Consider the following 26976-nt stretch of genomic DNA (forward strand, 5'->3'; position numbering starts at 1 on the left):
GGGCCAAAAATCCTTCTGAGCATCTTCCTCTCGAACGCGGCTAAGAGGGCTTCGTCAGTTTTGGACAGAGTCCATGTGTCAGAGGCGTATGTGAGTACTGGGACTATAAATGTTCTGTACAGTCCCAGCTTCGTCCGTCGCGACAGGTATTTAGAGTGGAGAAGTTTCCTCACGATGTAGTATGACCGGTTGGCAGCCAGCACCCCTACGCGTAACTCAACATCAATGTTGTTGTCGGTGCTGACTTTTGACCCCAGATAGGTGAAGTTTTGGACGACTTCAAAGGTGCGGTCACCTATCGGTACATCACATAAGCTTCTGCTACATAGGAGAGCCTCAAACCAATGATGTCTATGTCATGTCTATGAAAAAAAAATATTTTTTGGACGGTGCGGCTGTCTGTTATCGTGAAATCCGTGTATCGCATAATTGTAACTGCTGCCTGTAGTCGATAGGTTATTTGAGGCAGGGTGACTGGTCCTGCGCTCATGCCCCCAGGTACCTCTGGAGGACCTCGTGGCAGCTCGGTTTAACGTCTGGTTCTCCCCCCGACGTACAGGCAGACCAATTACCTGGTCTGCCCACCCCCCTCCTGTTGAGCCTTGCTCACCATCCGCCCAAGGGGTTGGGACAGGTCCGTGTACCCAAGCTTGGATATGTGGGGGGGGGGGGGGGGGGTAAGTTACCACTCTGTACGACGAGGACGTGACGGAATAGGAGTTGGGTAGGAGAGCCTGTGTAACCACGAAAGGAGTCTCGAATCCTACCCCATTAACAGAGCACGTGCACACAGTTCCCGACATTGCGCCACACCATCGTGCACACGTACAAACGGCGCGATCACGCTCTTGTTGTGCGCTTTCCGGTTTAAATATGAACGACCTCGGCCCCGACACTGTGGTAAGCGAGTCGGTAGCTATTGCTGGTAGCAGATTGCTCCATGCGAGCGTTGAGCCTTGCCTATCGAATGCCACACCGGAGAAAACTACCGCATTGGGCCTGAAGGATGTTTGTTCGGGACGTTTGAATGCCAGCAGCTAGAAGCCATTCAATTATTCAGTTTACTTCGAATGAAACGATTCTGCGCTAGTTTTTTTACCTTGTAGTTGCAGTTCAACGCATGCGCGTCGCACTTCGATCCATCTCGTGCAAGTATGATTAAGCTAGCCGATTCACGCAAAAACTGTGCAAACTTACGCATCTTGCTACGGTTGTTTAATTTAAACCTATCGCCTCCAAATTGTGGTTCCGATATCGAAAAGTGTGCACGTGCAAACACAATTTCTACGATATTATACTACGAAAAGCGGCTACAAATCAGTCCTTAAGCACCGTATACAATGTGGTCAGGTTACACTCCAGCGTAAACAGTTGAATCGCGCCTTATCATTGTTTACGCTTCATGTGTCAAACTGGAGCCTTGATCAGCGGCAATCGTACTAGATAAGCCGATTCTATCTTGGAAATATAGATTAGAAGCGAAAAAGGTGGGAGCTGTAAGTTTTTTGCAAGCATAATACATAGTAAAAAGCAAAGTATTTTTGGATACAATCGGTCCTTCCGCAGCACGATGCGCAAGTACGCAAAATACTGGCGTGACTCAGCATCCGTGATCGTTGTGGCCCGTAACCGGAATAATGAGCTGGATGAGCATGGGTACAATTACAAGGTAAGTTGCAGATATTGCCATCGGAAGACCTCTATTAAATTGAGCCCCTTTTTTCAGGTACTTGTATTCAAGCGCACAGAGAAGACGAGTTTCCTTCCGAACCACATCGTATTTCCTGGAGGTTCGTTCGATGCACAGGACGATTCTTTGGACTGGTTAAAACTGTTCGCCAAGCAAAGCATACCACCGGAAGCGCTCGAAACAGTGAGTGCTATCTCCGGTCCACGGCCCTACATTTTCTGCACAACGGAAGACGATTTGCTTGACCGTAACATATCCATGCGTTTGTGTGCCTTAAGAGAGTGTTTCGAGGAGCTGGGCGTACTGCTGGTGACAAACAAGGGACCCCCAGATGGGTACAGCGCGGCCCGGCATGCGTTTGATGTGCGCACTTGGCAGACGGATGTTCACGATGGTAGGAAACAGTTTCGCGAGCTGTACGAGCAACTGCAAGAGGCGCCAGATCTGTGGAGTCTGTATGAGTGGTCCACTTGGATAACACCGACACACTTTGGACGCAAGCGTTTCGAAACGGCATTCTTCCTGGCGGCTCTGAACGAAATTCCACCCGTGTTTCCCGAGAAGCACGAGGTGGATGAGTATATGGTACGTGATTATCGTTTAATTAGTGGCTCCTTGCTTATGTTAACATAGGTCGTGTTCTTGTTCTTTTCAGTGGCAGTCACCGAAGCAGATACTTGCTGCTCATTCGGAAGGAACCCTTTGGCTGGCGCCACCACAAGCGTACGAATTGCATCGTTTGAGCTATGTGCATGATATTGATGTGCTTGTACGATTTGCAAAGGCAAGAAATCGGTTAGGATGTACCTCGTTCTGCCCAGTGGCGTACAATGCTTCCGATGGGTTTATCGGTGTACTTCCCGGAGATGATCTTTATCCAACGGGCTTCGATTTTATCACTGACAATGAGGAGATGAACAAGTACGGAGAATTAACCATGAAGGAGCTAGCCGACATGGCTCGGAATGTTCATCGCGTAGAGCACCGTGGACTGCACAGCCAAACCTACCTGCACAACGGGCCTTCTGTAGATCGACATCTGCATGTGCTGGGCAACAATAGGGAACTTTCAAAACTGTGATATTTTATATTACTGATGGGAATAAACGTTATGGGGATGGTTATTGGGTATTTTTCATCCAAATCTAGGTGTAGTTCCCTTTCTTATCCCAGCTAACATATTTTGTCTATTAAATATTTAACATTCTTTTGGAATAACATTTTGTCCCTGTATGTGTAGGTGATCATCTAGCGGTTGGTGATTGAGGAAGAATGCTTGGTGATGCAAATCCTTGTGCTCTACACGGTGCAGTCTTGTGGACTGCTTTCGTATCACTTCCTGTGGCACCTCACCGTACTTGTCCAGATCGTGATTATCGGAGATGTAATCGTACCCGGTTGGATACAAATCGTCCCCAGGCAACACGAATATCACTCCATCTGCAGCATTATATTGCACCGGACAGAGCAAAGTTGAGCCTTTCCGGTTTCGTTTCGTCGCAAAGCGTGCCAACTCGTCAATATCGTAAATGAAACTGAGCCTCGTCAGCTCGTACGTCTGTGGTGGTGCTAACCATATTTTTTCAGCACGATGTGCCTCCAACAAAGCGGCCGGCGTTTCCCACTGCAATACAAAACAGCACGATAAGAATTGCAACGCTTGGTCGAAACGATTGAGGCATTATAAAGCTTACATAATATTCCTGTACTTCGTGCGGCTCCGGGTGTATGTTTGGTATTTCATTCAGCACTGCTAAAAAGAATGCCGTCTCGAAGCGTCGTTTGCGGAACATAGCAGGAGTTAGCCAGCATGACCACTCGTATAGGTTGAATAGATCGGGCACAGTGCCGAGCGCGGTATGCAGTTCCTGGAAGGTGGCTTCTCCATCGTGTATCCTTTGCTGCCACGTGCTTACATCAAACGAGTGCAGACAATTGCTATACAGAGGATCTCGTTTCTGCTTCTGCTCATCCGAGACGAGCAGAACACCGAGCTCCTCAAAGGCTTCACGTAATGCGCACAGCCGTAGCGATACGTTACGGTCGAGCCAATCCGTACTCTCCGTGTGAAATATGGGTGGCCTCGGCCCGTCTACTTCGGTCAGCTTCTTAAGCTCACCTGCAGATACATTTCTATCGCGAAAGAAAGCTTCCCATCCCAGTGAGCCATCCTGTTTGTCGAAACCACCGCCAGGGGAAAACTACACTGTTAGGCATGAAGGACGTCTTGGCGGTGCGTTTGAACACGAGCACCTGGAAAATGCGGAAAGCGGTTTTTATTTGCTCACCCACCACGGTCACTGTACAAACCTTGTAATTATACTTCTCCCGATGTACCGTCGGGCGGTCTCTGGCCACTACGAGCAGAGATGCCGAATCGCGCCAATATTTCGCAAACTTCCGGATCATTTTATTTCCGCACGGTTTAACGACGAACACAGCTGATGGAATGGTGAATGACTGACAGTGGAACCGCAGCGTAACGTTTGTTTACTTTTTTTTACAAAAGAAACACAACTTTAAAACACGGCTAACGTCATCGATCAGCTGACAGGAGCTTGTTTACGCTTGAGAGCGGGTGGGGTTTTTTTTGTCTTTTGTAGATGCAAGGATCTCCATTCTTGGGATCTTGAGACGATATTCTCTGTACGGTGATGAATCTCGCCGTTAGTCAAGAAATATCAGGGCACCTAGCCATGCCTAGATCGACCACGATTCAGTCAACCATCTCGCTATGTCCCTGTATGCCTCGTGTTATATATCATATCCTTCCGGTTTTGACCACAGGCCGGTAATCTTTACCGCTCGAAGTTCATTCGCCTTCTACAAGCGGCATAGACACGCGATTGTGGTGAAGACGTGTAAACCCTTCTTCATACGTCTTACGCACACACATCGTACTACACACTGCACTACTATACGCGTGTTACACTAAACTGCTAACATAGCACTAACAGTTACACTACTACTAACGATTACTAATACTAACGATACTAACGATAGGAACAACACCCATACGATGTACGTTCTCCACTGGTCCAAAATTCGAGCCCGTATAGGACTGCACCGGATTACTGGCTGCGACGTTTACTTTTATGGAGTTGACAATCCCAGCATCCGATCCGTATTCCATTTCGTGTTGATGCTCGTAGCTCATCTTTCAGGAAATACTGCTCAGGTTGTTAATGACCTTAACCCCAAATGAACTTAACGAATAATCAGTCCATCCGGTGTCATGCGTAGTGGTGAAGACATTGAGATCTTACATTGGGCAAGAGGATTCTAAATGTTCTTGAGAAGACGTTGAGTTGAGAAGGATTTTTTTTCAGTCCTTGCCATCTTCTTCTTCTTCTTCTTCTTTGGCCTAACGACTACTTATGGTCATGCCTGACACATTTTTGGCTTTTTTTCCTCTGCACTACAACCTCTAAACGTCTCGGCCTGCCGTTTCTGGCTTTCTGCGACTTGATTTCACCCCGTAGCAAAGTGGTTAAGCCCAAACTCCCACTAGCACCCGTTGTCGTCCCTCGGTAGTATTATCTCAAATTTATAGTAAATGTTTGTTTTAAAGCAAACCACGTTGCATACTCACTCATGGCTGCAGTGGTACGACATTATGTGTGATATCTTGGTCAAAACGAACGATTGCTAACAATTATTTAACTGTATTTGCGTTATATTATCTTGCATACTACCGGTTCTATGCGGTACGAATGATACATTGGAATTCCGTTTCCGCAAACCACCATCTTCCCACGCGCTTCTCGCTGATACTGCGCCGTTATGTCGTCTCGTCTAGAAGATTGAAGCTTGAAGAGAACTTTCGACATATAAATGGAAACTGAAACTTCATAGCCATTCTGCTTGGTGAGAATAGTCGTAATAAATAAAGCTTACACCTAATAATCATACAAACGCATATACATTTTCATTCTCATTCGATTGCTGACTTGCATGTTGAGCGTTGAAATACATTAAGCCTGCAGCCGTTTTGTAGAACCAGGAACGATTAAGTTAAGAGTTGAAGGTATGGGCTTTAGCTGTTTTCCTTTGTAAATTCGTACTTGTACTTGTCTCTCGCGTGCGTCCGTACGCCTTGTAGAGCGTAATACTTTGATTAAACATCTACTCAGGAGCTTGTATTACCAATCGAAAGCACTAGTTGTGTTTTTTTTCTCCTCTTTTTAACATGAAGCTCGACATAAGCTGCGATAATGTGTATTGATATAGCATAGCTTTGTTTTCAAATGAAAAGTTCGATTGGCATGGTTTTCGATGTCTGCTTTCGGCATTTGTTTGTATAAATTATGAAAATAATAAAACGGAGCGCTACAGGTCAACCTAAAATAGTGCATCAATTCCGAAACTTGTAAGGCAATAACGTTAGAAAGGCTTACATTGTACTGGTCGTTTTTTTTTCTTGTCGTAAAAAGTTCGCGCGTAATTTTACTGATAATTTTGCATTGTAATACCACAATTCTTTACCAACTAATAATATACCTGCTATGTAACCGAAACCTGCGAATAATTTTGTGTTTAACGCTACAATCAATTTTTTTGTTTTTTTCCATTCGTCTAATCTTAATGCCACAGTACAGTAAAGGGAAAAGGGGAAAAGGAAAAAAGGAAAACCTAATAAATTTTGCTTTCGTTGGAAACCAACCGTCGTATAAAAGTTGCAAAATGGCCATGGTGGTCTGGTAAAAGCGGACAACAGCAGCAGCGTCATTCTCTCCCTCAGTATACACTTTTATAGCTTCTTCCTATCCACGTTCAACATTCACTTTGTTTAACATTTAAAAACTAAACGGAGATAAAGTGTCGAACAAACATATCGAGAGATACACACAGACACAAAAAAAAACATTCATTATTACGATTTAATAACATGAAATCAGTCTTGTAAGTTTCGTGTTCTTTTTTGCCGTTGCGTGTTAACGTTCAATCGTCTTCTGCCGGCGATTGGATTGGGATCCACACGTTGTGAACTATTTATTTACAGTTTTGCTGATTGGAAGTGGTGAAGATAGTGATGGGGGACAGACACCGAAACGAAAAACCCATGAGAAACAAAGGATTAGTAGTATGAAATGTTAACAGGATAATACGTTTGTGCTTTAATTAGGAAGGAAGTGCGAAGAAGCTGAGTAAGATGGGAAGTTATGTTACACATGCAGGCTGTCGTGAAAGCATCTTCAAGCATGTAATGAATGTTTGAATGTTTGAATGTAAAAGATGTTGTTTGCTCCTTTTCTTTACTCCTTCTACAGCTGTCTCTATCTACGAGTGGGCGATCGATGATTTGGTCCAACTAACAAAATAAATAGTACCTTACGCTAGCAAACATTTAGCAGCCTAATACTTATGCTTTTCCCACCCATTGAGCTGTGGAGCTCGCGGCTCCGGTGCGGTTGGCGATCCTTGCCAGGGAACCCTTTTATAAGCCCTATCGCACATTAAATAGCGATCCTGTACATTTTTCCTTGGGTGATCAAAGTACAATTTAACGGTAGCAGGTCTTGAGTGATTTAGTTTCAAGCTCCGCATTCTCTACTAGGAGATTGTATCAACCGCGAAGGAGTTTTATGACCGCGCACTACTAACCAAATAATACACAATTTATACACATCCGTAAGCTAGAAATGTTTGGTGACCTTTTTGCAGATATTATGTACATAATGGAAAAGAGTTTTTGAAGGTTTTCGACAGTTTCGACAGGTTCGCGCATAACATTCCACATAGGGTCAGAATTCTTTTCGAACATCCGATTTTGCGAAACGAAACTCGTTAGCAAAATGGATAATGAGACACCAGCCAACCCGCAAGCTACAGAGAATGCTGTTGCTATGGAAACTATCTTCTTCAGGAGTAACATCGCCGAACCTCACATACCAGTGATTCAAAATTTGCCACACCACCCTTACATCGTTCAGTTTTAAGTCTTTGTTCCGCCATGGCGGCAAAAAACAAAATAAATAAATAAATAAACTTTTTGAGATTCGTAAGTACACAACACAATAGAGAAAGAGGTGAGAAAGGTGAAAATGAGACGGGATAGTGGACGTTTGAGAAGTAGCTTGAGCTGACGAGTGCAAAGCTAAAAGCAACAGAACCAACCCATCGAAGCGCGGCCGTAACACCGGTCGGCCGATGAAGCAGTTATGATGGTGGCGTTAAGCATCGATCACGGCGGTGGGGGCGGTTCTTCGAGTGATAACCAATGCCCACCAACTTTGCCCATCTCGCCGGACACTGGCGTTAAAGACGACGGTTCCAGCCGTAAGCGTCCGTACCACCAGCATCAAGATTCGTCCGGATCATTTTCGAAATGATGATAGTGATGGTGAATGTGCTCGTGTACGTATCGGTGGACGGCCGTTGTCGAGGCGGCCGAGGCAGACGAAACTGAATGCGCTCCACCACTGCCACAGTAGCGCGGTTCCTGCGGATGCTGCTGCTGATGGTGATGCGGATGATGCTGTGGCGATTGTGGCTGCGACCGTGACTGCTGGTGAGGACGAAAGTGCTGTTTCGTTGTCGCAACCGTTGGCGGCTGCGGCTGCAACTCGTCTTCGCCATCGTCTGACATGCGGATTAGATTTTCACACTCACTCGGTTCAGCATTCACCGGTACCGAACCGTACTGTAGCTGGACCAGCTGGGCGTCTCCATTCGGTACCGATTGTTTGGCTACCGGGACCGATTTCTCGACGCCCGTTTCAACGGTCGGCAAAGTCGGCTGTCGCGATGAGCTGTGCTGATGGTGCGTTTTAATGTTCTTCTTCGTCGCGGAAGCAATCAGCGATTCTTTGTTGAACACCTTCTTCGGTGTTACCACCGCTATTTCCGCAATGTCTTCACTGATTTTTAGATTTTCCAGCAGCAAAAGGCTGCTCGGCGTCAGCTCTTCTTTGCTTTTGGAGCGTTTCAACGGTCGACCGACGACTGTACGTTGGGGTTGTGCGTCGTCGGTTAGTTTGACCTTGGGAAGGATCTTGGGACTACGATGATCAAGCCACTGCTCTACCTGATTGATCGAGCGTGTTAGCTTCTGCTCGGCCGAGAGATTCGGGTACTGCTGGTTGAGTAGGGCCGTGCTTAGCTTTACGGGCGTCGGATGCGTAGATCGTACCGCACCGACCGCTGCTGCCAATCGATGATGTTCCTTCCTGTTTGCGGTTAAGAAAAATTGAAGCCATTATTAGCAACATTGCACAGTTAACAGTTAACATCGACCAAAGTTACATACCTCTTCAATTTCGAATGATGGAAATGCTGTTGTAGTAACCGGTTGGGTGTGCTGCTCGCAAGTGCTTGAACACCGCCATTGATAGCCGCTGACGTATGAGCTGCGGCCAACTGCATGTTTGTTGCGCTAGCTCCGCCACCATTGGCCGCGGCACAGATCGTTTTGTGCAGGTACGAATCGTACCCGCACAGGTTTGCCTCGTGCCCAGCAATGGCAAACAGTGCCGTCGTCGTAGTGCTTGTGGTCGCGGCCTGTGCTCCACCGAGTTCGGCTGCAACAGTCGCACCGTTATTCGCTGCCACCAGCGCTGCAGCTGTCGGATGGTGATAGTTGAAGAACACCTGATCCCCAACGCGGGAAGCAATCGTGTGCGAACGGTGGCGATGTTTCGGTGAACTTTCTATCGCTTTCCTGCGAGAGAATGAAGGTGCAACACAATATGCGATTAGTACAGTCGAAATGAAATGATGGACAAAATTCGAGATCAATCCTGCCGAATATTACTTACCGATTTGGTTGAAAACAGAGACTATTTTTCACCATACTTTCGCGTATGATCTCGATCAGCTCCCTCCGGCACAGCGAGCTCTTCCAGCACTCCTCCTGGGCGGCTGCCATTCGACCGATTACATTTTCATAGCAATTTTCGTTTCCCACCGACAGACTACGAGCCCTCGGGCGTCGTTGAAAGTCCTCCGCCAGCATCTTGGCGGCGACTGCCGTTTTCCGTGAGGAGCGCGTTTTTCGAACGAGCTTCCGTTTGGCACGCCCTGCAACGACTGCAGACGGAGGTGTAGGAATAACGACCGTATCCAACGTGGACAATGTTGGAAGCAGCGTCGTTGCTGGACCATCAATACAATCTCGACAAATAAGCGCTGCCGTCGAAGCAGTCGATTGATTCAATGCCGATCCTACCGGAAGGGACGAAACTGTCGTCTGCATAATGCTTGTATTGTGGGATGCCGTCTGATAATGGTGTTGTTGTTGTTGCTGTTGTTGTTGTTGCTGCTGCTGCCGCAGATTGCAGCACTTTAGGTTGTTAATGCTTTCGTAAATATTCTCATGCGTCTTGCTCTTGGTTGCATTGGAAGCATTGTTCAGAACGGTCTTTCCCGCTTCGACACCTGCTCCGGATGTCACCGTGCTAAGATTGTTATGGTACGCTTCGACCAGAAGTTGGCCGGCTGCTGCTGAACTCTCGGAGCTGTTGCTCAACCCAATCGTGCGGTTCACTACTTGGCAATCGTCAGCTAGTGCGGTTGCTTTTGACAGATTCGACTCTTTCAGCTTTCCAGAGCTTCCGTTTGGATGATGGTGGTGATGATGATGATGTTGTTGCTGCTGGTTTGGCAGTGCCGTTTGATTGATGTTTGTCGTCGTCTCGCCATGGCTCGCGGTAGCGGCCGCAGCAGCTGTTCGATTGCGTAGCAGACGGGGACAATTTTCCGACGTGTCGCTGCCATCATCATCGGAGATAAGTTTCCGCGAGCGATACCGCCGGCGGGGCGTGATTATAGCTTTTTTCACTGCAGCCGATGTTGGCTTTGCGGGCGCCGTTTTGCCGTCCGGCGACACGGTCAGGCGAACGTTAATGGTTTTGCTACCATAGTGAGGAACTACTACCGATTTGCCTATTGATTCATAAATTGTCGACACTATTCCAGCAATGTCCTGTAAGCACAACAAACAAAAACAAACAAAAAAATCAACAATTAGCTTAGAAATCTGGTATAGCTTAGCTTTGATACACTTACATCTTTGGTTATTTTGCCATGACCATCCAAATCGTAGAGAGTGAAGGAAAACTGTAGTGGCTGCGGTTTCTTTCCATCCTCCAGCGAGACATCGCAAGTAAACTCCTGCAATACGGAACAGAATAACAGAATTAAATTTAATTTCCACTTTATTTAATTTTTTTTAAATGAATTTAATGCTTTTTTATTTAAGACTTAATCGTCCTAGGGAGCACATGGCGGCCAAAGTGATTCATATTCCCATTCGCCATACTGATGCTAAAATTACACCAAACCTCATTAATAACGATTGCGAAACGATCTTACTCAACAAGGCGCCACCACGTTGATTGATAAGTTCGTAACCCTAACCAGACCACACACTTGGGCCTATGCTTGCAACTGTCCATCAGATGAGCCACCGATGTACCCCAGTAGTTCTGATTACACGTGAACCGATCCGAATCGAAACGGGTGAAATGCTATTCTCATTTCTTCCACTTTCAGAAATGCGGTAGGGCAAGGTCGTTTAGATTTTTTTGTTTGTTTTGCGAGTTTCGTTTTTTTTGCATTTGGTCGTTACATTTTAGCGACATAATGGTAAAGACCGCGTGGTATTCTTCTCCATCCTCTTGTTACGGTTTCAAGTGTCTGGATGTTAGATAAGATAAGGACCTTTAGTCTGTGTTTGACATGCCCATACTACATGGAACCATGTCGATAGACGACTAACATAAAGCATGGCTGTTTGTATTTGTATATGTGACCATTAGGTGTGATGATTACGACGACGTTCATGGAGATATACGCTCCACGCTTTTTGATTTTTTCTTGCATTCACACGCAATGTATCGACCTGTTAATTATCACCGTGCGCCAAAGATACAGGTCAATAGATGATAAACAAAATAATAATCATTCGATTTGGTCACAGCGATACACGTTTGACACACGGACAATAAGTACTTTAGAGGACAATTAGTACTTCAGTTGATTAAGTGCATTTATGTCCATTTTCCAAAAGCGCTATCAACACCAGAATTTCGATCGATCGAAAATCGAATCAAGGTAAGTTGGATTGTTTACAAACATGCAGTACAATATGATGCTCAATCAGCTGCTACAGGAAGTTGAGTGCACGAGTTATATATTAACAGAGGCTGATTAACTCTATGGTTAATTATGCTTTATGCCTTCCAACGTTTAAACTTAGAAACCTATTGCAATGGAACTTATAATGAAGGGTAACTGTATCATTTTTCGGCAGGCTAGTACAGTTGAACAGCAAAAAATGAGATTAAACGTACTTTTAATGTTCATAATTTTCGTTGAAAGCGATATTATGTTACTTGTTAAACACTATTAAATAAGATTTTAAAGATATTTTCATAAAAAATCAATCTTAGCTTTTTTATAGAAAATAGTTAAATATTTAAACATCAAACCGTCAGATTTTGACACCTTGGCACAAAATAGCACTGACTCATCAAAAACTAATCATTTATCAGGTTTTTAAAAACTCAACGAGCTTTGAATAAATGTTAAAATAGTTTTATTGTTCAGAAAAGTCGAAATCCTAAGTTTTTTAAGTACTAGTTTGCATTATCACGTAATCTACCAAACTCTCACAGAAGGGTTGCTAGATACCCACCCTAACGATATTAATTGAAATGGATGTTGCTTGTGCGATAATATAAGCGTCCAGTAATATTGTTGATCTATTATTTGATCATGACGCATAGTTGCGGATGGTATTTTCATTTCAAAGTATCTCATCACTGTGCTCAAACACTTGCGGTGAGTTTGCAGTTTCAGGTGATCAGGTCAGTAAACCGTTTCAGAAGGTGTCTCTTGAGTTTTATCGCAGTACAAAAATACCTTCGCGTTCCAAATATCCTCTTTTGCGTTGAAAAGCCTTTCGATTGTCGATGGGACCGAATTCCATCGGAAGGCGATGGGAGCACCGTCCATCTTTAAGCCTTCACTAAGTGCGTGGCGCTCTATGAACTTTCATAATCGTCCGGTATATAACAGACGGTGTGTGCTAGGTTGGGTGGAAGAGTGTATTTGCCTCATTATTATGCGTGCTCTTTTTTCTTGTTTAACATACACACACACACACATGCTATCGGACTATGCTGATCAACATTAGTAACCGCTTAACAGCAGACGACCAAATGTCATCACCATCGTACGTTTTTCAGGCCTCATTCAGGAGGACGGTTTGGGTCTCCTTCAGATGAGAAGAATGTTGTTCAACTTGTTTTTAGTGATAGTTTGATTTTTTTTATTGATAATACTAGCTAATCAATGAGCGTTACATTAAATCCTTTAAAACTCTTTAATATTTAATAATTTTTAATATAAGTCTACTAATTGCAAATTAGTTAAGTGAAAAAGCAAGTTAAAAAGTTAATAAAAAAAGTTAAGACATATTAAAAACATATAGCAATCTAATTGCCTTTAACCTTCATGACCTAATCAAAGTGTGAATCAACGATAATAATGTTACGATTTGACCTTCCCAAAACATCATAATTTTTCTTCTTCTTCCGTATGATTGGGAACGGTTTGTGTGTCAGCTATGCGGTCGATTAAAGCACTTAGAAAACATTTGCAAATTTATTAATAAATAAAAAAACAACCCCTCTTCTCGTCTTATTCTTTGTCCACCCATCTATGGCGCGTACTGGCGGGTACTGTTGGCGCTGGTCACGATCGAGAGAGAAGCGAATCAAGCGAGAAAATAATGATAGTAATAACAATAATAAATCCTCAAAGTGTGCCGCCCCTATCGGACCGCTCGTTGACGGATTGGATTATTCACATGCACGTTAAGAAAGTTAAACATTCCCCGGCGGCGGGGAGCATACAAACCGGGGTTGGCTGGCCTATGCCAAGATCGTTCAGTTTTCCATTTGTTTGTATTTATCAATGAACAAACCACCACTGCCCCGTCGTCAACCTCCTGTACCTTGCCGCCTTTAAACGAACTTAAAGTAGTACTAGGGAGAGATTTGAGTGGGCTGGCGCGAGACAGGCGGTCGAAGGGTTTGTGCCAAACCCTTAGAGTTTGCTTCGGCCTTTTTTTTTGCTCCAGTGATTTGTAGACACAAGATTTCCCGTATCAACAAGGTCTTAGCAGGAATAAAATGGATCAAAGATTAGGACAACCAAACAACCGGCAAGCATGCATTCAAGCATGAAACATACTTAGCGATTTTGTTTACAGAGAAAAAAATATTAACTGTTCAATAAAATTATACATGTGTCACTTTTAATGAAAATGTGGATAAATGGAAGAAAACTTCCTAGCAGCAACGTCAACAAAATCTTTGCCTTTTTCTCGTACCACGCAGCCCCGAGGTCATCCTAATGAGCTGTAAGCCGATCATGTATTTTTTTTCTTCCTCTTTCGAGCGACCGTGAAACGAAAATAAATAAATCAAAACTTCAACAACTTCAGACCGATTAGCCCACCAATGCTTCTCTGACATTCTTTTCCACAAGCCGACCGAAACAGAGAAAATCGAGAGATATTGGATCGCCGTCATCGTCGGCGGTTTCTTTTTAGGTACCGCTCTCCTCTTCGAATGCGCTTCTAATATGCTTCCCTTCATCCGCGTACTGTGTTGAACTTGCCTTCCAGTCGCTGTGCTCGTTCACGTTTTGATCGGCGACATCAAGCATTTCAACGAAAACCGGATCGTTCGCCTCATTCGTTCCACACTTCCACAGCACCGCGAGGTACGTCGCGTCTCGGCCAAATGTTGCCACCGTATTATCAGTCAGCATTAAGAGTGCCGAGTGTTGGGGCGGCAACTTTCACAGACACAGCGGGCCTGATAACAGCCGCCGTTGTCATATGCTTCTAAAGCACCGCCGTTGTCAAATGCCGGGGCCGTGCTTCCTTCACCGCTTGCTCGCTTCCATGGGGTCTTGATGATGAACGCATAAGCGGCAGTTGTACGACAGATGAATTGCTTGCTGACTCTCTAGCACTCAAGCCGGGGGCACCAACCATTCGGTTTCTTCCGTAGGTTCCAAGTGTTATGTTTACGTGGAATCGTTTATAGTGGTATCGTGGATTGATAAGTTACTGGCACTGTTATAAACAGAGGTTACCGATTTGCACTTAAAATTTTCCCATTGTTGAATATTATATCCCTAAGCGGTGGATATCGTAAGTAAATTTCCTACATTTTAATCACTAAAAAAATGCCGTACAATCTTCCAAACAGATTTGCTCCATCAAACTTATCAATGCAACAGTCGCCCCTGTTGTCTTCTTACAGAGTTCGTAGTTCGAGTTTCATCTTTTTTTCCAATCACTCCTCGTGATGAATGAATGTAATCGCGAATCGTAAAATATAGTACAATAAATCGGCAAACATCAAAAAGCGATTCCGCGTTCTCTTTTTCTCTTATCGATGAGCTTAAGGAGTTTCGCGGTATGCTCTATTACTTCGTTTGTGTTCTTTATCGCACTTTTCCCAATAGAAGGAACAGGTTCAAGGAAAGATTTTTGTTAAATACCCCCTAACCGAGTGTTACTACTACAAATGGTTCTGTTGCAATAGAATACCTAAAGGGTGAAGTGAGATAGCAGCGTCTAGGTCAACTTTAGAACCATCTCATGAATAAGGTGTGCTACAGTGCACACAACTTGCAAGAGTTTTTAATTATGAAACTTCATAGATCAGTTGCGTACGGCAATGATAATTGTCAAGGACTTAAATTCATCATAGACCCCAATGCTCATGTGATCTTCTGCTCCTTCTTCGTAACGTCTTGTCAAGTTGTGGCGGAACAGTAACTTACCTCTAATCGAACTCGATCTGGATCACTCCTAATAGTAGCGGCAGTGGTGTTGATGGTGTTGGTAGCACCTCCGCCCGAGGCTCCTGCCGCTCCTCCACCACTACCCATTTTCCCTGAACCGCTCTTGCGGAAGGCATCTTTTTGTGATTTGTGATGATGCTGCTGTTGCTGGGATGCGCTTGAATGATTGTGTCCATTTGCGCCGGGTGATTGTTGATGGTGGCCGTGATGATGATGGTGATGGACGGACGATTTAGTCTGACCAGTGGCAGCACCAGTACTGGAGGAGGACTTTACTTTCAACATTTGCTCACGATCACTAGTTAAGAGCAGATCTGGTGGTGCACTGCAGGCTGACGGGGCACGCCCAGGATAAATCAGTTCCTCTGAGTCGGTAGCGCATTCTTGAAGTACTGCAAAGATAGAAGAAAAGTATATTAAGTAAATTTAATTTTTTATAGAAAATATAAAGATCATATGTCCAAACACATCAGAACCGATGCAAAAAGAGTCGCGTAAATAGAGCAATCCACCGTAGAAAAAGGAAGAGAAACTAGATTCAACCATCCCTTCGTACCTCTTCTAGGAGTGCAGGGTCTATCTCTTTCATCATACCACACGCCGCAGGCTCAGTCATTTTCACTCCACTTCAAGGAGATCGTTAGCCGCAGCAACAGCCGATTTCAAAAGTACTCACTTTGAAGTGAACGGATTTGGATATTTGTTTCCTATTTTTGTACACCTTTCAAGTCTACCTCCCTGGGGAGAGGAAACCCAGTACAGGAAGGCGCTGTGCGATTGGAATGTCTTCACACTTAAAACACTTTTTCTTTGATCTTACTCAAAAAGATGCCACACACACACATACAGATACATGCACACGTGAGAAATGTTCATTCCGCGCTTGTTCCGTCCCGACCCGAAAGCAAACTAGGCTGACGATGGTGGTGATCATCATCATCTTAAGGTGATGGACGATGTTTTTCGCTTTCCTTCCCCAGCAAAAGGGGTTGTCGTCTGCTAAACGCGCGTTAATGGGCGCTGCTATTCGGTGTTGTTTCAAAAAGCACCAAAACTCGACAGTTGGCACTGTTTAGAAAGGTTGTTTCGATACTGATTTCCCGGAGGCATGCCCGTGTTGTGCATGAAGCGACTGAAGCGTTGCAGCAACAGCTGTCGCATAGATGCCAGCAGGGAGGGATGTATTCGTCGAAGTATTTTCTTTGAAGATTTTTAACCATCCTCGATTAAATGCCCTAATGGTGTTTGGGGATTTGTTTTTTCGATTTATGAGAAGCGTATCGAAATGGACGTGTTCACGTTTTCACGTGTCACAATTCATTACTACATTTGAAATTTAAAAAAGACGCAGACAACTTTAATTAATTAAATGCAATGGAAACTTTCACTGTATTTTAAAATTTATAAATGATTTGACTCACAAGCATTAGATAAACGAAAAGACACAACATGAACATATTAACTGCTTAATAGCGTAACATTTCAACTCGCTCACTTAGCAAAACTTTTTTAAAATAGCTGCAGATTTTAAGTTAAGTTACCAACATTTTAGTTATTATTTTAATCAAACTCGTTAATTAGCACTATTTATGAATGGCCTTAAAGCGTGGAAGACATTAAGAAACATTACTTGATCTATGCTTTGGTCTAATGCATGACTAATAATGAGCTAAATCTATAAATATTTAAATATTTTGTAAATATATTTAAATATATTAAATATAAATATTTTGATTCTAATATATGAAACTAGAATTAAAAATAATGCGCAAAATTTAATTATTCTTATGCCATCAATATAATTTCCTAAAAGTGTGAACCTTCATATTTAAATTTGAACGCATTCATCTACGGTTTAACGCACTGATCAGACAACAATTTATTAGCATCATTATGCCATTTTCAAAATCTATTATCCCTTTTCCATCCATCCACTCCTTGTTTTAATGCGTTGATGCACTCGTACGGCTCCGGAACGGATATTATTGAATCGCAAATTTCAATTATAATCTACGTCAAAAAAAAGTATATGGTCTGCCAGTCTAACAGCAGCCAACCGCTAACCACTACAGTGGTGTGAAAATATCGATTGGAAAATTCACCACACGGCATACAGGACAACTGGCTCTACCGGGGTTTCTGCTCAGTCAACCCAGCCCAGTCACCGCTCGACCAAACCAAATCAAACGGTGGGTAATAAATTGAACCAATAAATTGGAACAGAAAGTGGAATTTGCGCGAATGAAAGGGAGTGGAAAATTAAAAACATCGATTAAATTGATATTTAAATCACTTTCGGAAAATCACTGCGAAACGGATGGATGGGAAATTTTGCTGAACCACACAAAAAAAAACCCATCTGCATATGGTAGATGCCCCCAAAACGGATGGTTTTCATTCCTGAGGTGGGAAAAAGGTAGCGAAAGAGTTATGCTAAACTACCGGAACAGGATTTCAGTGCCTGTAGTCGGGTTGCCCCTGGCTCAGATAGCTTTCCACGTAGCTACTAAGCTCATGTGTGTGTGTGCGCATGATTCCAAGTACGTGATTGGGGTACCTAACGATACGGATTAGAAGTGATTTTCTCATTTCGTGCTGAACGCTAAAGGTAGCTACGGTTGAAGTATTTTGGGCAACGCTAGTTTTTTCGTATACCTATTTCGTATAGGAATATACGTATTTTACTTTTTTCCTAAAAATGGGCTTCCGCCATTCCTACAACCTTCATCAACACTATTTTCCATTTGCAAGGATTAAACATGATGTTCGTACGGATGAAGTTTTCCAGAGTGAAAAGTGCCCCGTTGACAGACAATCGTGCAGTGCAGAGAGCGTGTGGAAGGTTTGTTATGGCCCCACCGATAAACCGATCCATACTATGAATGTTGGTTTTTCGACCCTGACTGAAAGTTAGAAATGGTTTCAATGGTTTTTTTTCCTTCTAACCACATCTCTCAGAATGATTGTACGTGGATAGCTTTTATTTTAAAAGTTCACGAAATACGAAAATCATTTAGCTTATATCATTTTTAAAAATCCTCAGAGGGGTCTTTTGCATAGTTGCTCTAAGACTAATATATTAAATCCGTCATTTTTGGACAGTTTTTACGAAACAACCCTAAGTTTAATGTAAAAACAAAACAAACAAATTCCATGCTCCTATTCGTATTTCGTGTCATCCCTCCGTGTCTGTTCCGAAAAAAAACGAACTAACTTGCCTACAACAGCAGCATACCCTAATAACCAACCCCACAGGAGCTGCCAACAGAACTCAACGGAAAAAAAACTAATAGCATGTCAGCACCAGGCAGGCACCGTGTGTATGCAGCGCGCGCGCATCGTCGTTTCAGCACCATTCGTTCGTGTCATTCACGGTTCGATAAATGTCGTTTGCGAATAGTCTTTTTTCCTTCGGTTTGTCTCCACCCCGTACAAGCAGACCACCATGGAGGGGCCATACTCCAACGGCAAGACTAACTAAATTAACAACGTAGAAAACTAGTCTTTGAAGAGTGCCGACGAAACAAGAAACATGTGAACATGGTTGAAAATGCAGCGGTGTGACGGACACAATTGACAATAAAATGTCGAAAGAAGCTTCACATATTGTGCGTGAAAATTTCAGCAGATGTGGAACATATCAGCTGTATCTTACAAATGACTGGGTTTTTGTTTTAACAAGAATTTCATAAAATTATTTAGCAAATCATTATGCATATTTTGTAAATTACGTTGTATAGTAAGATTTCTTTTAGGAGCTATCACATATGACAGTTGTAAATCATATAAAAACATACAAGCGTGAAGTTTTTGATCCTAATGTAATTCTTTTACCATCTCATCGACATCCGTCACAACCGAAAAAAACTCTATTCAATCACAGATGCCACCAAATTCCACGACGTCTGTCTAATATATTTGCGGCGAATGTTTCGATTTTATTCGGTGTCACTAGCAGAACGATGTAACAACGTTCTACAACATAGTTTGGCGTCCAATAGCTCTCCTTCTCTCTAGCGATAGTTGTACCGCGCATTCGTTAATGGTAATGTCGTGCCCCTGTGGTGTTTTGTAGTTCCCTCAACGCTCAAGTGGCTCCCGGCGGAAAACAGAAATTCCTTGGCCCCTTCTTGTGGCGTGACGTCTTCACGACATGTGACAGGCGGATAGGATAGAGATCGACTACTGAATGAGAGACACCATCACACGATCGTAACTGCCAGATGCACAATGCTGGGTTGACTGTTTGGGATGTGGGACAGCAAGAAGTGAAAGCCAACCCATTACGAAACCAGCAGCACTGTACTGGCTAAATATTTCAAGTGATTTTAGCTCGGTTGCTGCAGAGATTTTAAGTGGTTTGCTGTAAGCGTCCAGAAATAAAGGGTTGTTTCACGATGCGCCGCGTGAAGGATCTCTGGACCGAAATACATCCAAAGTGGCGGGAGTTTTAATAACCAATTTCAGTAGAAAAAAGAGTCTGTTAATACAATAGATTTCTACTAAAGGTTTTGGAATCACAAATATTATTCTTTACATTGTACAGCGAAAACAAAAGAGATCTTGAGCACTTACATCAAAGTTTGTTGCGGGGCAAACACTTGAGGCTGAGAAGTATTTCAACAATCTCAATATGGATACATTCATCCACATTCCATTGCAATCTGTGTGAAATGCGCAACGGGATTAACTCGTCTTTCAAGCGTATAGAGTTTGATAAAGCCTTCTTTACGCATGTACAGCTGATAAACTTATGTTTGAGAAAGTGCAGAAATGAAATTTCTACATACTTTGACCAAAGCTCGTGGGAAAGGATTTTTCTGTACTGAGATTTGAATAACATTTGCATTTATAATCAAGGATCTTGGGTCGTTATGACAACCCATTGACAATACGAATGATCGCAATTTATTACAACTGTTTTAACAAATCAAGACGTGTGTTAATTTTAAAGTGAATGTATATTTTTGTATTGTATCACTATATACAAAATCTCCATACATTTCGACCGTAGCGAAATCAAAATAAAGCAATGAAGGTGCAAAAGGCGCCACGCATAGTTTGGCAATACCGTTTGACCGACAAACGACAAAAGCACCCGCCGCCAGACGTTAAGCGGAAGTGTGTTTTTATGGGGCTGAACGGAGCGAAATGTTATCCTCACGACTCTCACGATGCCCATCATCACGATGGTGATGATGATGATGATGATGTCGGGGCTGGGGTGTTGTTGTCAGTTTGTGTCACTCCGTGCACACCAGATTGAATCAAACTATGGCGCGGTACAGATTCAGGGCAGCCGGCTGATTGTGGCCCCATAAGGATAGTTTACGGCATGGCAGTTTGGTTTTACACGCTTGACGGTGTGTGCACCGGCCGAGTGGAGAGTGTGGACCAGTGTATTTCTGCGCCTGTTTTCGCCTTTCTTTATTGGCCGATCGTGATGGAATTTCACCGTAACGTTTCATCATCGTATTGCTCCACTCCTGCAACATACTCTTCTATCGACGGGTTAGGCATACTGCGAGCGGTTGTAACTTAGGTATGAATCTCGTTCAAGCGCCACAAAGGTGTAATATCCCTATCCGGGCATTGGCGTGCATCGTTATCGCCACGAAAATGTCATTTCCAACGGACAATAGGTGGTGGTGGTGTTTTGGTCGTGAGTAGGTAATAAAAGTAAAATGTTAGTCAATCCGTAGGCAGAGAAAGTGAGACAGAACAATAATGATACGGAACCGGGAAGAAGCAATACTGAGATCACGCAATAAGCGCTATTCATCGACAGTTTGCATATTTCTATATAAGTGAGTGTATGCCAGTGATAATTACACTTACATCAGGTATGATGAAAAATAAGTAACCATGTAAAATTCAATCATAATACATTTAATTGTTTACTTCCTCAGAATCATACCAATATTTCTCAATTTTACTGTTAACCAAAATGAATGGTCGAAGTGCATTAATGGTTGAAGGGTTATCAGTATGTGTCCAGATATTGAATCCTGTCCAAACCGTCTCCTCGTACGTAGGGCTGAATTAGCAACTGGGAGCATAATAAAGTTATTCTTCTTTTTATTGACCTAACGACCCCTTAGGTTATGCCTGCCATTTATAGCTTACTAGACTTATTAATATCGCGTAGTTGGATATTCAGTCCTCACTAAATCCCATCAGTCCTGCCATGTGAAGATCGGCGCCACTGTCACCCCTATAAAACTAAAGAAGCTAAACATGGCAGACGCAGATCTTTCGGATAAGAATGTTCAAGGTTATAGGCTTCCAATCTAAATAAACTCTTTTCTTTTAGCTTGTTTAGCGTTGGATAGAATTTCTTACTTGACAAAATAATTTATTTTTCAAGCGAATTATTTGAAGATTATTGAAGAGTGCTTGTAAACAGGAACAATAATTAAACTATACAATGCTAAAGTCTATTTTGTCCATTTCACTCTCCCGATTTACGTACATCTAGAAGCGTAGAGAAATATTGGTGTAACATTTAAAACATATTTCAGCAAATAAAAAATATGGTTCGTCATAACAAGGCTAATGGAAAATTTCACAGCAATGCATCTCCATCATCTCTTGGATGCAACAAAACAAAACAAAAGAAGAAAAAAAAACAACACGAACTCGTACGTGCACGGTGCAAAGCAAAAAAGAAAGTATTTAATTTTAACTGTACATGAAATATGAGACGCACATTCGACAGTACAAGTGCACTCAACGCACGCCCGAAACGATGGGTTGGAGGTTAATGGGGCCAGAACGATAAATGATAATGGCACGGAGCAAGATTGACTTTAAATTGATTCTACCACACTCTGTGGTGTTCGTCCGCCCCAAAGGACACCTGAGTAGCCACCATTAATGGGGGCGCTATCCTTCCGCCGGTTGCATTTTATGTACCCTGCTTTTTTGTGGCTTTTATTTTTGCAGAGGAAAAACTCTCGCCCTTCATCTTGTCGGCGCCTGGTTGTACTAATTACTGTCACATTACGATGAAATCGGACGCCAAAGTTGAAAGTTGGAAAGACAGATGAAGTCCTCTGTCAGCCGCGTCGTAAATAAAACGTTCTGCGTAAGAGTTTTGTCAACACTTCGAGCAAAACATTCATTAATCTTTGTGAACGATGACGTTGATGCTTTCTTTGAGAAATTTTTAGTGAAATGAGCTAAGCATAAAATGTGAATTATTTATAACAACACACTTAACATAGCACAAACTAGGACTGTGTTAAGTGAATGCTGATAAAAAGAGGTCTTGAAATGAAGTAAATTTTGGATTTTGGATCCCTCAAGTCGTACCTGACTAAATCTTATCTGACCTATCAAAATGAAATCCGTCTCTTTTACCAAAATAAGAATATATATTTTTGGCTAGCATTAGCCGTCGTTCATCGTTTCTCGTTCATCGAGAAATGGTTTGCAGGCTTTTGAAACATCCTATTTATGTCATCCAAAAAACTAAAGAATGTTGGATTAGAAAGGCAATTACTCCTGTGGTTATTGTCCAGTACTACAAGTTGTACTACCTACCAGTACAGTATGCTGGTGTTGAGTTGATCTTTTTCACTTTTGACCAAAGACATAAATAACAATGCCAAGGAAAAACGAAAAATCCAAAGCACAAAGCTAATGAGATGCTTAAATGTGCTTTTGTGAGTGCAAGAATAATCTCACTCCATCTTGCCGTCTGCTCTGGCTGCACAATGGTTGTTTATTACTCACTATTCTGACTATCGGTTTACTTTTTTTTACCGTCAATCCTGGCCAGCGATGATTTATGAAACACTCGTACAGTACAGACAGACATGGTCATCCTTTCCCAGAGTACAAGCGCCTCCATTAAAGGCTATTCTTCTTGCGTTTCTTTTATTTACAGATGAACATATAAATTGGTCAGAACATTGGTCCATTGGTCAGAACATTTTATATGTCCATTGGTCAGAACATATAAAAGCTTTAAACAATCTTATCACAGAATGTTCGACAAATGTTGTTATGCGTTATCACTTATCGATCGAATTGAGTCAATTGTAAATGCATCACGTGACATCTAATTGCACGGGACTCTATGAATAATAGACAAAGTTACAAACAAAAAAACATGTTTAGTTCTATTACATCAACACGTGAATACAAGTTTAAGTCAAGAGCATCATCATTACACGATCATCTACTATGATAAAAAAGGAAAATATAAAACACACACATGTTGAAGCTTTCCATTTTACATGAAACCCACTGTATGCAAATTCTGTCAATTAAAACTTCACCAATCAAACTAGGAAGCAATAAAAGTCAGTAGAGTAAAAAATGTTTTAAAAAATGGCCCAATAAAAATACCACCGTTCAAGGGCTCGTCCAGACCAACTCCAAACCCGTCTCGAGACAGACCTGTGTCTTGAATGGCCGTGAGACAAACAGCGGCGCCACAAGGCTGAACGCGAGTAACAACAAAAGACAAGCAAAGCTTCTCCCCGACTTGATAGATGATCCTTGAAGTGACTGCACAATCAGAATCATCAAGACGAACGACGGCGGTACAAGCGTTGACAACCTGCAGAAGGCCACGTCGGACGACGGGACAGGGAGGTGCTTGTTACGCGGGTGCTCGGTATTGCACTTTCAAGAGGCATCGCAGCTAGTATTCATCTTTGCGATGGTGTTTGTGATGGTGGGTTCATAAATCATTAATTAATATCATGCCGGCAAGCACAGCGACTGAGGCTTTTGACCAAGCGCTTCGAGCACTGGGCTAGGCTACAACCGTGCCGGGTAAGATCTACGGCGGGTGAATGTCCGGCGGAACTGGTTTGATGCAGCAGTACTGCACAAAACACCTGCCCATTCAAAAGGCCTTCTCTTCATGTGCACGGTAAATCCTGGACTGCGTCGTCTACAAGATGCCGCCAAAACCCCGAGCGCACCAACCACTTCTTCCTTACGCTCTGTGCTCCACCACAGGCACCCTCACTATACGCTCTCTATACAAGGTACTTCAAATATAACCGTCATTCGCTCCCTCTTCAATGGCGTGACAAGGAAAATTTCGATTGCCGACAAAGGTTCTTTTGATGTTGATGAGATCGGCTTTGAGCGACGAAAGCGAATTTAATTTTGGAAAAGTTGGAAAATAAAAATAAAACCTTTGGAAAAATCAGTAATGACACTCAGAAAAGAGAGGACGCAATAAAAACATTATAGATTTTTATGTACTTATGAAAAAGACTTATGAACTTATGTAAAAGACATTAAAATTATGGATTTCAATTAAAAGCATGATTCCTGGAGATGATTTTGCTATCCTGAAGTCTACCAAATATATAAATTACATCTTCGTAAGTTTAATTAATGCATTGAACTTTATCAATATAAAACACACATGCAAATTTAAAAAAAAATGTTTTCATAAATGTTATTTTATTGAACTGGTTTCTAAAGATCAAAAACGACCGATTCAATAATTAAAAATGACTTTGCCTGTTCCTGATTAATTTTTTTTTTTCGAGAACATAAAAAAGTTCATCACCCACCAAGACCAGCAATCATAATCGCGCCTTACAATCGGCTGTCTTCACAACGTCGGTGCTTTTTAAAAGCGTCTCTCTTATAAGTGGCAATAAAAAAATGGCCACTATGTCCAAGACCACCGCTAATACGGTCTCAAGGAAAAGAGCATCTCGCGCATACCTTGCTAAGGCTCCAATCGGTCGTATGGCACATCCTCTGCCAACGTCATTCCTTTAGCGGCTTGCTGTTTTAACGGATTTGCGCCATCGGTGGTTTATTTATGCGTATAGTTTTTTTTTTCGTTCAAATCTCCTTGGTCAGTTACCCGCTGAACTGGAGAGGTTGGTAGTGCTTACGGGAAACAGAAATCGACTCCGGGATTAATATTCCATTTTCGACACAGCGCAAAGCGTCATTTGGGCGACGCCGTAGGCTTTTTTCGTAAGTGGAATTGAGACTTTAGAGATGAAGTGTGGGGATAACATCAGTTCGGCTTCGACCACCCAATCTTATGGCTTTGATTGCTCGGTTCAAGCTTGGTTGCCGAATTAATAAAAGTCCCATAAAAGACGGCCCATTGCCGATGGCAGGCAACGGCAGCGGAACACCATGTCATAAATGTAAAATAATTTGGTGCTTTTATCTCCGTCAAATAGAGATGGCTCCGCGGACGATTTCGTTTCTTCGGCTGAATGATGCTTACCAAACAAGCTATGCACACACAGACATTAGGCAGGTGTGGTGCCTACGGGCGGCAACACTTGTTAATGCTGGTTTTATGATGAAATTTTGCGTTTTATTGGTGTAGGATAGCCAAAAGCAGAAGATGATTATGGTTTGCTCTTGACTAGCAAATGAGTACTGCATGCCAGTGGACCATTACGTTAAGATTAGTATAATTTATATACAACAGAGACACTTTTTCTTTATTACGCTTCCAAAACATTATGCTTACACAAAATTTTATTTGAAAAAGATTCAGCCTACAAACTCAGCAAACAAGAGCCAAAGTCATTAAAAAGCGTTTCGGTAACTTTGATTCTAATTTCGTTCTGTTTAATTTACAGATCCTTGAACCTCGGAGGGCTCTTATCTGAGAATCACTTCATTCTTAAAAACTCCATCCACTTCACATCATTTCAATATTGATGCCGAAGCGAAGTCTCTGACATCTACTGAGTTAAACCTCCGCGTTGCTTTCGTCGTCTGTAGGAACAATCGAAGATGGAACGAAATCCAAATGCCTTTGGCATTGATGGCAAAAGGTTAGACAAAAAAGAATCTCGGATGAGCCGAGCGTTTCCCAAGATACTACTACATCATGGAGGTCTTTTACGCTTCCTAACCATCACATCACAATAGCGAATGGTTTATACCAGGGAGAATTAAAATGCATCCTGCTTTCCTGTGGATAACTAAACGCTGGCTCAGGCAATATCATGCGAGGGTGTAGACAAAGCGCATGAATCAACATGATTTGAAATTCCAAAACGAAAAAGAATATAAATATATTTCAAAACCAGAAGGATCTTTCCTCCTTATTATTTTCTAACTTCTTCTCGTACCATCTTTACAGGAATAGATTATGCTTTTCCTGGTACATCGAGTGTCATTTTGCGATCTTCTCCTCCCAAGAACAAGGACAGAAAACGGAAATCAAAGGGGCGAGATTGAAAGAACGAATCTTGCAATTTAGATACGTTGAAAAAGCGATTTGTTTTGTCTTTCACTCAAAGTTGTTTCAATTTAAACTTAGCGGCGTTGCTTAAATGTGTTGATGCTCACCGAAAATGAACTGAGACCCATGAACTGAGATGAGATGAACAATCCACACCACAACATGAAGAAACCTTCTTCTACTTTTTGTCTAATGTACGATAAATTATTTTGCATATTGTATTATTTGTAATATTATACGGCCTGGCCGTATAATGCTA

At 42.5% G+C, this 26976-nt stretch overlaps 3 protein-coding genes across 4 annotated transcripts in view; 1 reads left to right on the plus strand and 2 right to left on the minus strand.

Annotated features, from left to right (window-relative positions):
* Positions 1-1403: 1403 nt before the first annotated feature.
* LOC118509055 (nucleoside diphosphate-linked moiety X motif 19-like) lies at positions 1404-2834 on the plus strand. Its single transcript, XM_036049165.1, has 4 exons — positions 1404-1496; positions 1567-1669; positions 1727-2275; positions 2346-2834. The coding sequence occupies exons 2-4, from the start codon at positions 1571-1573 to the stop codon at positions 2769-2771; spliced, it is 1074 nt and encodes a 357-aa protein (XP_035905058.1). The 5' UTR covers positions 1404-1496; positions 1567-1570; the 3' UTR covers positions 2772-2834.
* Positions 2805-4442, minus strand: LOC118509054 (nucleoside diphosphate-linked moiety X motif 19-like). Its single transcript, XM_036049164.1, is given in 4 exon segments — positions 2805-3314; positions 3385-3885; positions 3887-3943; positions 4001-4442. Coding segments are annotated over 4 exon segments (1083 nt in total). The 5' UTR covers positions 4100-4442; the 3' UTR covers positions 2805-2888.
* Positions 4443-5345: 903 nt separating this feature from the next.
* Positions 5346-26976, minus strand: part of LOC118509052 (protein naked cuticle homolog) — a 45499-nt gene continuing 23868 nt past the window's right edge. For both annotated transcript variants that reach the window (XM_036049161.1, XM_036049162.1), the window contains exons 3-7: positions 15497-15909; positions 10697-10801; positions 9448-10613; positions 8940-9350; positions 5346-8859 (exon numbers count right to left, since the gene is read on the minus strand). In XM_036049161.1, coding sequence (XP_035905054.1) covers positions 7992-8859; positions 8940-9350; positions 9448-10613; positions 10697-10801; positions 15497-15909 — 2963 coding nt within the window. In that variant the 3' untranslated portion in view covers positions 5346-7991. The remainder of the gene's footprint in view (positions 8860-8939; positions 9351-9447; positions 10614-10696; positions 10802-15496; positions 15910-26976) is intronic.

The sequence above is a fragment of the Anopheles stephensi genome, chromosome 3 (genome assembly GCF_013141755.1).
Source record: "Anopheles stephensi strain Indian chromosome 3, UCI_ANSTEP_V1.0, whole genome shotgun sequence".
Taxonomy (NCBI): domain Eukaryota; kingdom Metazoa; phylum Arthropoda; class Insecta; order Diptera; family Culicidae; genus Anopheles; species Anopheles stephensi.

Coding starts and splice junctions, on each gene's coding strand:
- LOC118509055 (XM_036049165.1), top strand. CDS start 1,571: ATGCGCAAGTACGCAAAATACTGGCGTGACTCAGCATCCGTGATCGTT. Junction 1,670..1,726: donor AGCATGGGTACAATTACAAG/GTAAGTTGCAGA, acceptor CCCTTTTTTCAG/GTACTTGTATTCAAGCGCAC. Junction 2,276..2,345: donor ACGAGGTGGATGAGTATATG/GTACGTGATTAT, acceptor TGTTCTTTTCAG/TGGCAGTCACCGAAGCAGAT.